We start from the raw sequence: 12923 nt of genomic DNA on the forward strand, positions 1-12923 counted from the left end.
AATGCCCTGGTGTCTGCATCAGTTGTTACTTCTTTGACCCACATCTGTTATAGTAATATTTATTTTCATCTGATAAAATGTTTCACAGGCCTCAGATATATCTGCAATGGTAACTTACTGGTTTCTCTCAGTAGGATTAGCTGGCACAGCTTTGTGCAGTGGCTCAAACTCCTCCTCGTGCTGAATGATGGACTTGGCATTGACCTGCACTCCTGAGATCTTGATGTTAATACCTCTGCGCTTCCCAGGGCCTTTGGCTAAAGGAACCGGGTATGCATGAGTCAAAACATTAGCACACACATTCTAAGCCCCGATTCCTAAAAATCTGAATCATACAGGCCGTCAGACAGGCAGGCAGGCCGTCGGCAGCAGTCAGACACACTCACCTTCACTGGGATTCTCTCTGAGGTGCTCTTCATGCTCTTGGACAGCAGTCACACAGCTGCTATGGATCAGCTCGCCCAGTCTCTTCAGGTCTGCCTGGGATTTGTCCACCAGCTCTGAGTCCCGGGCAATGCCCTCCAGCCTTTCAAGCGGAGCTCCAAATTTCTTATAAGCCTTGATGAACCTGGTGAAGGAAAGTGTAAAATATGAACTAAGTGTTTAATGAAACACTGAGAAACCATTCAGTCTAAATGGCCAAAGAGACCTACAAACCTCCGGATCTCTGCATCAGTAAAACCCTCCACGTTGTTCTTGCGGGCTCTGGGCCTGCCTCTCCTCTTTGGCTTCTTGTCATCGCCGCTATCGTCTGTCTCGCTCTCGGAGCCCGAGGAGCGGTGCTTCAGCTTGGAGCCAACGTCACTGTCACTGTCGTTGGCTTGGGCCTGCAATTAATAGACACAATACAACCTTCAGACACAACAAGCAAAACCTATTTCCTACTGATTGTAATTGCCCAATACATTTTTGAGTTATGAATACTGAAATGTTTAAGGATGTTTGTTTTCTCTACTATAATATTAAATAGAAATCAAGAGAAAATCTAATCAAGAATTATAATTGAATCACACTAATGAATAACTTTGAGGTGACTCTTCCATGCATTTCATGAATTTGGATAATATCCTATGCTGTTAAAGGTTATCTGTGTGATATAAATACCCACTGTTGCATCACAAGGGACAATGCTGCTATAAGCCCTAATGATTCATTAAGGAAGCTTCTCATGCAGAAGATTCACATACACACGCAGTGGAATCACCAGGGATTCACCCACACCGTGAGGCAGTAAACACCTCATTACCACCCCATCAGACCCCCAGTCCCCTGACAGAGAGCAGGAGAGGATGAAAGTAAACAGTTCAGCAGCACACATACTCCCTGGGGAAGCCCCTTCACACACAGCCACCTGAGCTGCACCATGGAGTAGACACATCTCTGTCATGCTCAAGAGATCTAACGTGAGATGTGTGTTCTCTCCTGTATACCCTCTTATTGGAGCTCCTGCTTCTAGGCAGCATGTAGATGTCCTCCATCTCCTTCTGCTTCTGCTCCTCCTCCAGCCTCCGCCGCTGGTCCTCCGGGATGATGTCGTCCCAGTCAGGCACCATCCGCTCCACCATCTCTGGAGCACTCTCCTCCATGTTGGAGAAGTTGGCCACCTGGAGGGAGACACACATGTACTGTCTGAGACTGGGAATAATAATCTATCTTTAGTTAGAATAGTAGCTAAAGGCATTCCCGAGAAGTATTGTGAAAAGCAGGCTGAGAGTTGGATCAACTTCTAGGTACCTTGAACTGAGAGAGAAGCTCATCTGTGGCACTTGATCCCTGGTCACTTTCTCTGGTTTCAGCCAACCGCAAGATCTCATCAATATCCATCTCCTGCAAGGGCGAAAAGAGAAAGGTACAATGTAAAGGACAAGAAACGCAGACATTCTGCAAATCTGGAAGTTTGAAAATCGATCACTCATACTATTTAACTTTCAACAGAGTACATAATCAATAGAAATGTGTCTGTGTACCGTGGGTTCAGTCTCCTCTCCTTCTGCCTCTTTGAACAGATCTTCAGCTCCAAACTTCAGAATGGCAGTCAGCTCATCTTTATTGAATGGGTTGGAGCTGTGAAAATATGTTGATGTTAAGTTAAGAACCTGAGGGACCTCATGTTTTCAGTCACAGCAAAATATCACTCAAAGACTAGTAGACCGCATGGTGAAGTTTCCTCACTTTGAATTTCCGGAGTTGTTATCCAATACAGTTCGACCAGTGGTGTCCATTCTCTGAATGACAAGATGGTCCAAAACCATCTTCTTCTTGGCTCTCTCAATAATGTCCTCCTCCACAGATCCCTTTGTGACCAAGCGATAGATATTCACCTGTTCAGAAATACAAGAAAGGAGACATTTAAACGTCGCACTCACAAAGTTGGAAGACAAACATTTTCCATGATGGCTCTGCCAAAGAAAACGTATGCCAAACTGATTACTAACTTCATACTGTACCTCACAGGTTTTATTCATTAGGATCAAGTCACCAGAATCACACCAACAATCTTGTGCTTAGCTAAACCTTCCCTCAATACTTAGGACAGTGGGTCTCGTTGTAGATACCTGCTTCTTCTGGCCAATCCTGTGAGCCCTGGCCTGAGCCTGCAGATCGTTCTGAGGGTTCCAGTCAGAGTCAAAGATGACCACAGTATCTGCAGAGGCAAGGTTGATACCCAAACCTCCAGCTCTTGTGGACAGCAGGAAACAGAAGTCCTGGACAGAGAGGGGGGATTATTTTTCTCAACACAAATCACATAGTGCATCACGCCAAACCTGCTGAACATCACAGGTGAAGGGACAAAATGCCTGAAGTAGAGAACATGTCAAGTCAAGTGTGATAACCGTTCTTGTGGCTTTAATGGTGTGGAATCACACTTTATTTGGATATTCCCATATAGATGATCCACAAATGGTCATATATCAACAAACTACCTATTGATAAGAAACTGCTTGTTAAGGTTACAGTAAAGGTGAGGTTTAGAACAAGAGTTAGGATAAGGGTTAAGATTTGAGCTAGGGTTAGTAGATAGTTAGTTGAAATGTTGACAGTTATTGAACATCTACAAACCATGTACTTGGGACGATCCAAATAAAGTGTTACCTGATGTGGTAAAACACACCAGGTAACAGTCACGGCCATTTTGTTTTTACTTGGTTGAGCTACGCTATCACAGGTCAGTAAATGTGTCTTGCTAAATTGATCTCAAAAGAATATGATAACTTCCGAGGAAAATAAATCTTAACACTAGACGAAACAATGTACCGTCTGTCATGTTAATGTATGGTATCACTATGGTTATCTTCAGTTAGATACGTCGCTGAGTAAGTGAAATGCATACCAACTGAGTTCCAACGCAGATTCAGGGCTGACATAGACACTTCAAATATCAACGCCTCGAATGTTCAGACCTGCAATCTGCAATAGCTAAAACATAGTATAGATAACATACCTCAGAACCTTCAGCATTAAAGTGGTCAAGTGCTTGTTTTCGTATTTCTCCCTTTATGGAGCCATCCAGGCGCTGAGAAGAGAGGGAAAGAGAGAGTTTTCAGGCAAGGTTCCAAGGCCTGAACTCCAAACCCTAAGATCCCACTTGGGAATGCTCAGCTATACATGGCATTATATGATCCATCAGGCAAGCAGCATATTGTCAAAGATAATTACAACAGTAAAATTATGTCTAATTATTTACCTGTGCTAAGACCCAGTGGTCACTCTGGCTCTGGGGACCAGCCAGTCCCCATCAAAAATAACTTGAGGATAAAAATAACTATGCAAGAGCATGTTTGCTGCAACACTGACACATGAGCCACTGAGTGGACTCCAACACTGCTCCAATATCTCAACAGCTACTGAAAACACCCTCACTAAGTCACCATAATAAAGATGTATTAACATTTAATGGAGACGTAAGAGAACAAGGACGGGTTGGACCTGCTGCCTTGCCATCCCCTGGGCTGTGTTATACCCTACCTGGAATGGGTAGCGCTTCAGGGCCAGGTACTCAGCCAGTATGTCCAACATGCGCACCATCTGGGAGAAGATGAGGACTCTGTTGCCCCTGTCCCGAAGTCTGGTCAGTAGCTTGTCCAGAAGAACCAGCTTCCCACTGCCCCTCACCAACGCCTGAGATACGCAAAAGGTCAACAGTCAAACTTAGGGAAATTAACATCTCTTCTCCACCCTCTAACAAACCGATACATTAGTGTGGCTACATGTAATCATGCTCTGCTGCCATTTTAACCAATGAGAGTATTTCTAAATGTTCAAAGCAGCAAAAGTAGAGATAATTAGTCCACTGTATTATCACATGGACATAACACATCTTTTGCCATAATGCGCTGAGCTCTTCTTGCTAGTCCTACCTTTAGGTGCTCCTGTGGAGTGTCACACTCTTCCTCAGGCTGTTTGATGAGGAAACCATGGTTAGTGCACTTCTTCAGCTCCATGACGATGTTGAGGAAGCCAGAGGAGCTGCCTCGGGTGCCTTTCTGCAGGGCTCTGAAGTTCCTGGTCAGAATCCACCTGAAACAAGCACCAAAACACACCACCAGTTAACTTCAGGGACAAGGAGTAAGACCTTAGATACTGCTCAAATCATCTGTCCAGACAGGTAGACATGGATAGACAGAAGCGCTACATTTGAGGGAACGTACTTGTAGTACTGCTTCTGCACAGCAGACATGTCCACACGGAGGATCTGTTCTACCTTGGCAGGCAGGGATTTCTCCACATCCTTCTTTACACGCCTCAGGAGAAAGGGCTCAAGGACTTTGTGAAGGCTCTGGTAGCCATTGTCAGTCCCTTTACCATGCTCACTTTCAAAATCTTCCCAATTTTCAAACCTTCAGAGGGGGAAAAGTACAATTACATCGAGATAAGAACACTGTAAATGAATACAAATGCACAGGTTGTTCTTCTCAAAGTCCACATTTGCCAAAATATACATGATGCATTTTATAGAGAGGAGAAGTACATACTTGTCAGGCATGAGGAAGTGCAGAAGGGACCACAGCTCTTTGAGAGAGTTCTGCAGTGGTGTCCCTGTGATAAGAAGTCTGTGGTTGGACCGGAACTCAATCAGGGTTTTGTACAAAAGGGAGTCGTCATTCTTTAGCCTGTGAGCTTCGTCCACACCCAAGAAAGCCCAGTTTATGTTCCCCAACACCCCCTATGGACAGACCACGCACATTGAGTGGAGAGTTGTATTCAATCAAACAATTAAATGTTTGTCTTTTTTATATTTTAAATAATCACAAAATGTGTACTATTTTGGCCAGTACAAATCGAAGCCGATTCAGTATATCGAAATGCATCTGTCTGAAAATGCTTCCAAGAAATACAGATGCCTTACCTTGTCTTTCAGTAGAATTTCATACGTGGTTATAAGTGCATTGAACTTTATTCTCTTCGTCTGATGGCATACCCACTCATAGTCACGGATCTGTTCAACACAAAAGCAAAGCAGAGGGGCGGCCTAGTAGTTAGGCCAGTAACCGAAAGGTTGCTAGATCAAATCCCCGAGCTGACAAGGTAAAAATCTGTCATTCTGCCCCTTAAGGCGCTTAACCCATAAATAAGAATTTGTTCTTAACTGACTTGCCTAGTTAAATAAAGGTTAAATAAAAAATTAGAGGGGGACATTCATTTTTGGTTGGCAACAAGACTACAACGCTTCTTTCGAGTTTTGTAAAGAGGAGATTTTCGTACCGATTTCCTGCTCATCACGTCTCCCAAGTAGACCACCACGTTCATATCGGGGGCCCAGGTGTCAAACTCTCTCTGCCAGGAGGTGAGGGTGGATAGGGGTACCACCACCAGGGAGGGCCCATACAGCTGGTGCTGGTGGAACATGTAGGACAAGAACGAGATGGTCTGGATGGTTTTCCCCAGACCCATCTCATCAGCCAGGATCACACTATTGCACCTGAAAAACACAGAACATAGAGTCTTATTAGGGTTACATTCATGCTAAAATGACCTACGAACTACCTAATTCCAGGTAATTAACAGTACACCTCAGTACAGTATTAGTACATCCACTAAATGAGATGATTAAAACAGTAATAATCTCTACTGTTTCTCTAGTGTCCTTCGTGACTTGATGTATACCTGCACCAGGAGTGAGCCAGCCAGTTCAGTCCATCTAACTGGTAATCTCTCAGCTGCAGGTTCTCATCCCCAATGTACGATGGCTGGTTCTTTAGTGCAACAAATCTGGGCCTCTGTTTCAACACCTGAAATTAGAGTTAGAAAATCACTGCACTGTTCTGAAATTACCATAGCTACATATTGTACATTTTTGTGTTCCAGCTGATATTAGTAAATGTTTAAATAAAACAATTGTGATGAGTATTGATGTGCAATCTATCTAGTCGGGACACTTTCCTCACTCACTTTGCAGTCTTTGGAGGGGACTGTTTTACTGGAGTTCCGGTTGGTGAAGCTGTCTATACAGTGCTGGAACTTCTTCCCCAGCAGAGCTCCATCCTCCCAGCTGCACTCTGAATAAGGCAGGCCCATCCACTTACACAGGTACTCTGGCTCATTGGAAGAAGCACCATTCTTGTGGCTGTGAGCTGGTGTACAGTGAAAACAAAATCTTCAGTGAAAATGTTTTTCAGAAGGTTTTATTGAAAATGTGCTTAGTATGATAATGAAGATGCACTACATGACCAAACATATGTGGACATCTGCTCGTCAAACATCTCATTCCAAAATCATGGGCATGAATATGTAATTGGCCCCATCTTTGTTGCTATAACAGCCTCCACTCTTCTGGGAAGGCTTTCCACTAGATGTTGGAACTTTGCTGTGGGGACTTGCTTCCAATCAACCACAAGAGCATTAGTGAGGTCGGGCACTGATGTTGGGCAATTAGGCCTGGCTCGCAGTCAGCGTTCCAATTCATCCCAAAGGTGTTCAATGGGGTTGAGGTCAGGGCTCTGTGCAGGCAAGTCAGATCTCAACAAACCATTTCTGGAACTCACTTTGTGCACAGACAAGGGCATTGTCATGCTGAAACAGGAAAGGGCCTTCCCCAAACTGTTGCCACAAAGTTGGAGTCACAGAATGTCATTGTATGCTGTAGCATTAAATTGGCACTATGCAGTCGGGCAGGTAGCATTCTCCTGGCATCAGCCAAACCCAGATTCGTCCGTCGGTCTGACAGATGGTGAAGCGTACTTCATCACTCCAGAGAATGTGTTTCCACTGCTCCAGAGTTCAATGGCGGTGAACTTTACACCACTCCAGCCAACGTTTGGCATTGCGCATGGTGATCTTAGGCTTGTGTGCGGCTGCTCGGCCATGGAAACCCATTTTATGAAGCACCAGACGAACAGTTCTTGTGCTGATGTTGCTTCCAGAGGCAGTTTGGAACTTGGTAGTGAGCGTTGAAACCGAGGACAGATGATTTTTACGCGCTACGCACTTCAGCACTTCCATTCTGTGAACTTGAGTGGCCTACCACTTCGCGGCTGAGCCGTTGTTGCTCCTAGACGTTTCCACTTCACAATAACAGCACTTACAGTTGACCGGGACAGCTCTAGCAAGGCATAAATTTGATGAATTAATTTGTTGGAAAGGAGGCCTCCTTTGACGGTGCCACATTGAAAGTCACTGAGCTCTTCAGTAAGGCCATTCTACTGCCAAGGTTTGTCTATAGAGATTGCATAGCTGTGTGCTCGAATGTATACACCTGTCAGCAATGGGTGTGGCTGAAAAAGCAGGATCCACTCATTTTAACAGGTGTCCACATACTTTTGTATATATAGTGTATGATAATGTTGGTGATGACATGAGGGACTTACAAGGAAAATCCGAGAGACCCTGTGTCTTCCCAGTTTTAGTCGCTGAAAAAATAATAATAACATCTCAAATTACATTCCCCAAATAGCTATAATTGTTGATTACACTAATTCTGTAAATATATCATAAAGTGTGAAGAAAGAAGGTAAGTCTGTTGTAATAATCACAATTTTGTCAAATATATTTTCATCGATGAACCATTGCTGCTAGTCAATGAAGACACATTTCAAAAGAGTTTAGTTTCTTACCAATGACTCTCTCCAGAATATGGAACTGCTTATTTAAATCAGTGGTTAGCTCTTGCTGGCAGTTGTAATATTCTGAATCCTCAGGTGATGCTTTGCTCAACCTATGGAAGATAATCAGTGTCAACAAGTAAAAGAACACAACATTGAAAGATAAAACTTCAATTGTAGCTACTTTACATGTGTACACAACAAGCCCTCACCAAGCACTGAGCTCATCGTTCTTCTTCTTGAAGTTATCTAGTTTCTTGAGTCCCTTGACCTTCTGTTGAGTGAGGGAGTCAATGCTCTCCCAGGTGTTGTGGATGTAGGACCAGCCTTTCCACTTGATCAGGTAATGGATCTCTCCCTCATCCTTCTCTGGGTCAAAGTCAGCTCCTGGGTCCCCATTTTCCTCCACAGCATACTGCGTAGTGGAAGCCCCGCAGGCTAAAATGGATACACACAAAATTCGGACATTAATATTTTCAATATCTGAATATTATTCACAGTATAGATTCCTAACCAGGAGGGAGCCGCTAATAAACAGATATCTTGTCTAGCATCGTAATATGAGCACCTTGGTTACTGTCTCTTTCAACACCAGAGGGTCCTATAAAGCAGGATCAATTAGTTATCCAGCTATCTTTGATAAACAACCACAAAAAATGATATTCTGGTTTATTAAAAAAGAGAAACTTAGATATGAGTTTTCATTTGTTGAATCAATTAGACCATGCCCATTTCAAGCCTATCAGAATAGTTAGGCAAGTTATCTGGCTAACTCCTTGATCCTGCTTTGTAGTAAACCCTTCTGCTTGCAATGTCTATCTAGATGGGTTAACACAATACAGGTGAGATACTAAGTGAGGATGCATCACCTCCTTTTTTGCCTGTCCTGGTATCCATGATCTTCTCAATGGTCTCGCTGTCATCTTCCGGCTCCACCTCAGCTCCCTCCATCTCTATCAGGTCGTCAGAGTCAGTCTCAAAGTCATTTTGGTCCTCCTTGTAACTGTAACAAACCAACACAATGCATGTCATGCACGGTAAACAATTTCTTTCATATTTTATATTGAACAAGTGAAACATTAACATACCTGACTTTAGCAGACACCCTTCGCCGGGTTTGTCTCTTTGGGGTATCATCATCATCATCATCGTCATCATCGTCATCGTCGTCGTCGTCATCATCTTCCTCCACAGATGACTCTTGTTTCCTGGTTTTCCTTCCCTTTGGAGGCTGCTGTTTTTTGACTGTAGATGATTTGTTCTTTGGTCTGTAAAATATTGAGTCAAATACACACATATACCACTTCTAACCACTCTGCAAGAAAGCCTACTTACTAGTTTTCCTCTACAGCTCTAGCTGACTATAATCACTCCTAACAATCTGACTCACACCAATGGCCTTGAGACAGCTTTTAACCCTCCGACCTCAGCAATATTAATAATTTATTGTTGATAGGCTTACAGGTGAATTTCTTAATTAAATTCCTTTAGAATACCAAGTGATCAATGGGGGGGAATCCTAAAGCCTACAAAAATATTTAATGTACGGTCCATTCAGAAAGTATTCAGAACCCTCAAATTTTTCCACATTTTATTACATTACAGCCTTCTAAAATTGATTAAATTGTTTTTTTTCCAACTTAATCTACACACAATACCTCACAGTGACAAAGCAAAAACAGGTTTAGAAATTTTTCCAAGTGTATTACAAATATAAAAACTGAAATATCACATTTACAGACCCTTTAGTCAGTACTTTGTTTAAGCACATTTGGCAGCGAATACAGCATCGAGTCTTCTTGGGTATGACACTACAAACTTGGCCCACCTGTATTTGTGGAGTTTCTCCCCTTCTTCTCTGCAGATACTCTCAAGCTCTGTCAGGTTGGATGGGGAGCGTTGCATCAAATCCGTCTTCAGGTCTCGAGAGCGAGATGTTCGATCGGGTTCAAGTCCTGAGTTGTCTTAGCTGTGTGCTTAGGGTCATTGTCCTGTAGGGAGGTGAACCTTCACCATAGTCTTGAGGTTCTGAGCGCTCTGGAGCAGGTGATCTTCAAGGATCTATCTGTACTTTGCTCTGTTCATCTTTGCCTCGATCTTGACTAGTCTTCCAGTCCCTGCCGCTGAAATATATCCCCACACCATGATACTGCTACCACCATGCTTTGCAGTAGGTACGGTGCCAGGTTTCCTCCAAAGAGTTCAATCTTTCTTGGTTTCATCAGACCAGAGAATATTGTTTATTGTGGTCTGGGTGTCCTTTAGGTGCCTTTTGGCAAACTCCAAGCGGGCTGTCATGTGCCTTTTACTGAAGAGTGGCTTCCGTCTGGCCACTCTACGATAAAGGCCTGATTGGTAGAGTGCTGCTGAGATGGTTGTCCTTCTGGAAGGGTCTCCCATCTCAACAGAGGAACTCTGGAGCTCTGTCAGAGTGACAATCGGGTCCTTGGTAAACCCCCTGTCCAATTGCACAGTTTGGCCGGGAGGCCAGCTCTTGGTGGTTCCAAACTTATTCCACTTAAGAATGATGGAGACCACTGTTCTGTCTTGGAGTTCAAGGGACAATTCCTTTGACCTTATGGTTTTGTTGTTGCTCTGGTATGCACTGTCAACTGTGGGACCTTATATAGATAGGTGTGTGCCTTTCCAAATCATGTCCAATCAATTGAATTTGCCATAGGTACAAACATCTCAAGGATGGATCAATGGGAACAGGATGCACCTGAGCTCAATTTCAAGTTTCATAGCAAAGGGTCTGAATACGAATGTACATTTATTTTTAATACATTTCTAAAAACCTGTTTTTGCTTTGTCATTATTGGGTACTGTGTGTAGATTGCTGAGAATTTGTATTTATTTAATCAATTTTAGAAGCAGTAGCATAACAAAATGTGTAAAAAGTCAAGGGGTCTGAATAATTTCCAAAGGCACTGTAGCTGATAATGTTAGCAAGCTTTCATCAGAACATCATTTTGGTTGACTTTAGGATTTAACTGTTCTTTTTTTGGTCATCCTTCTGAGTCTAAATGCAAATATTCACTGCAATATAACAATATAGAATAGTATAATGCATATCATAGTTGATACAACATATTAAATGCACAGTAATAAATAATACACAGAAGAACATTTTGAACAATTATCAGATTGGAATTGACAGATTTCATATTTTGTATGTGACTGAAGGCTAAAAAGAAACCCGGTCATACAGCACTTTCAAAGCCAAAAAAGCACTACAACAGCCAGTTTCTGATCACACACAATAGACATGAAAGTGGACAGATTAGCTGTCTGAAGGCCAGGCTTCACTACACCCTTACCTTCTAGCAGGAAGTCGTCTGGATCTAACTTTTTTCTCTTCCTGCTCACTGTCTGCACTGCTGGCATCCTCCTCATCATCATCATCATCATCATCATCCGATTCATCACTTTTCCAGGTATTTCTTACAACACAGAAATACCACAAGTTCACCCTTTGGGTTTATTAATGCTCTACACCGGGCTTAGGTGTGCTCTGGTTAGCAAGATTTGATCAGATAACTAAACATAAAGTAAAGTTCTGAAGACCACCTCAGTCTTGCTGTCTGAATCTCCTAATGAGCCACTTTAGACAAGCACAAACATCCACATATGCATGAAAATGGCAAGGACAGTATCCAGAAAATTCTTGGAAAAAATAATGACAAATACAAACGCCACTGAATTGAAAGATCAAACCAAATATATGTCTTGCACTTACATCCAGACTGTCATGGGATACTATGGCTATATGTTCATGATATCAAGCAAGAATGTGATCGAAGGTTATGGAAGAGTCTAATTGGATAGCAGAAAGTGCATTTTGGAAGCAAAAAAACAACATGGATTGCCAGTAATGCAAACATGTGCTACAGATAACGAACGTCATCTATGGCATTTGTCGGTTTAACTAACCCATTTACAATTGATTTGACAAGTAGACCTAAGTCATGATTCAAATGAGTTATTCTACACATAGCCCAACATTGAGCAGAATTTGGCACAACATAGTAAATTCATCCCACGACATGATAGATTTAAGTGGATAAGAATGAATCAAAATCGAGAAGAAAAAAAATGAAAATTACAAATCTAAATCAAATCTCAATACTCACTCTTTCTTCTTCTGTCGTGGTGCTTTTCTTTTAGGACTTTCACCTTCGGAGTCACTGCTACCCTGCAAGTGTGTTGAAATTGATTACATCTCTATGAGAGATTAGGCTTTGCCATAAGGGGTTGCAGCTAAATTGACTGAGACACCAATAAATCCACATGACATACACTAGAAGTTTTTTGGAAGTTTTCTTTAAAGAATTTCCATTCAGCAGTATTTCAGTAGATTTCATGTTGCACTTCTTACCCCAGCTCCAATATTGAGACGAGCAGGTTCTTGTCTACTGCGATTTGATCGCCTGACCCCATAGACATCTGGATGCTCTTCCCACATCTGGAATCAAATACCAAATTGGATCATTGCATCCTTGCCATTTTCCATCTCCAACCCAATTGAGACAGGACCCCATTTCTAAATATGCATTGCCCATGCATAAAAGCTGTTGTGCAACTGATGGCGCGATATATCCCAGAGCCGACTTGGTGAAAAATCTTTTGATGTGCCCTTGTGGGCACTTAACCCCAATTGCTTCTGAATCTGAACAGAATATGAAGACGCTCTATATAAGTGTCTGCAAAATTACTCAAATGTAAATACAGTACATGTCTTCTTCTGGCCTGGTATAAAAAAACTGATTTACAATCTAGAAACCATCAGGAAAATAATGGTATAACCAAATATGGGGAAAGTAGGATACCAAGTCTGTGGTATAACTATATGCATTCAACTGAAATGGTGCTTATATATATATA

The 12923-nt window shown here is 42.4% G+C and overlaps 1 protein-coding gene across 5 annotated transcripts in view; it reads right to left on the bottom strand.

Moving 5' to 3' along the window:
• Positions 1-12923, bottom strand: part of chd2 (chromodomain helicase DNA binding protein 2) — a 31045-nt gene that overhangs the window by 5318 nt on the left and 12804 nt on the right. For 4 of the 5 annotated variants that reach the window (XM_046307583.1, XM_046307573.1, XM_046307592.1 and 1 more), the window contains 25 exons: positions 12418-12504; positions 12173-12234; positions 11360-11482; positions 9128-9307; positions 8909-9042; positions 8252-8477; positions 8052-8152; positions 7806-7847; positions 6382-6572; positions 6106-6230; positions 5704-5920; positions 5348-5437; positions 4974-5164; positions 4650-4838; positions 4359-4518; positions 3967-4119; positions 3443-3514; positions 2556-2705; positions 2173-2321; positions 1968-2064; positions 1735-1827; positions 1431-1604; positions 658-827; positions 387-568; positions 119-257 (listed from right to left, as the gene is read on the bottom strand). In XM_046307583.1, the coding sequence (XP_046163539.1) occupies positions 119-257; positions 387-568; positions 658-827; positions 1431-1604; positions 1735-1827; positions 1968-2064; positions 2173-2321; positions 2556-2705; positions 3443-3514; positions 3967-4119; positions 4359-4518; positions 4650-4838; positions 4974-5164; positions 5348-5437; positions 5704-5920; positions 6106-6230; positions 6382-6572; positions 7806-7847; positions 8052-8152; positions 8252-8477; positions 8909-9042; positions 9128-9307; positions 11360-11482; positions 12173-12234; positions 12418-12504 (3497 nt within the window). The remainder of the gene's footprint in view (positions 1-118; positions 258-386; positions 569-657; positions 828-1430; positions 1605-1734; positions 1828-1967; positions 2065-2172; positions 2322-2555; positions 2706-3442; positions 3515-3966; positions 4120-4358; positions 4519-4649; positions 4839-4973; positions 5165-5347; positions 5438-5703; positions 5921-6105; positions 6231-6381; positions 6573-7805; positions 7848-8051; positions 8153-8251; positions 8478-8908; positions 9043-9127; positions 9308-11359; positions 11483-12172; positions 12235-12417; positions 12505-12923) is intronic. The other variant, XM_046307609.1, reaches the window with a different exon arrangement.

The sequence above is a fragment of the Oncorhynchus gorbuscha genome, linkage group LG02 (genome assembly GCF_021184085.1).
Source record: "Oncorhynchus gorbuscha isolate QuinsamMale2020 ecotype Even-year linkage group LG02, OgorEven_v1.0, whole genome shotgun sequence".
NCBI classification, from domain to species: domain Eukaryota; kingdom Metazoa; phylum Chordata; class Actinopteri; order Salmoniformes; family Salmonidae; genus Oncorhynchus; species Oncorhynchus gorbuscha.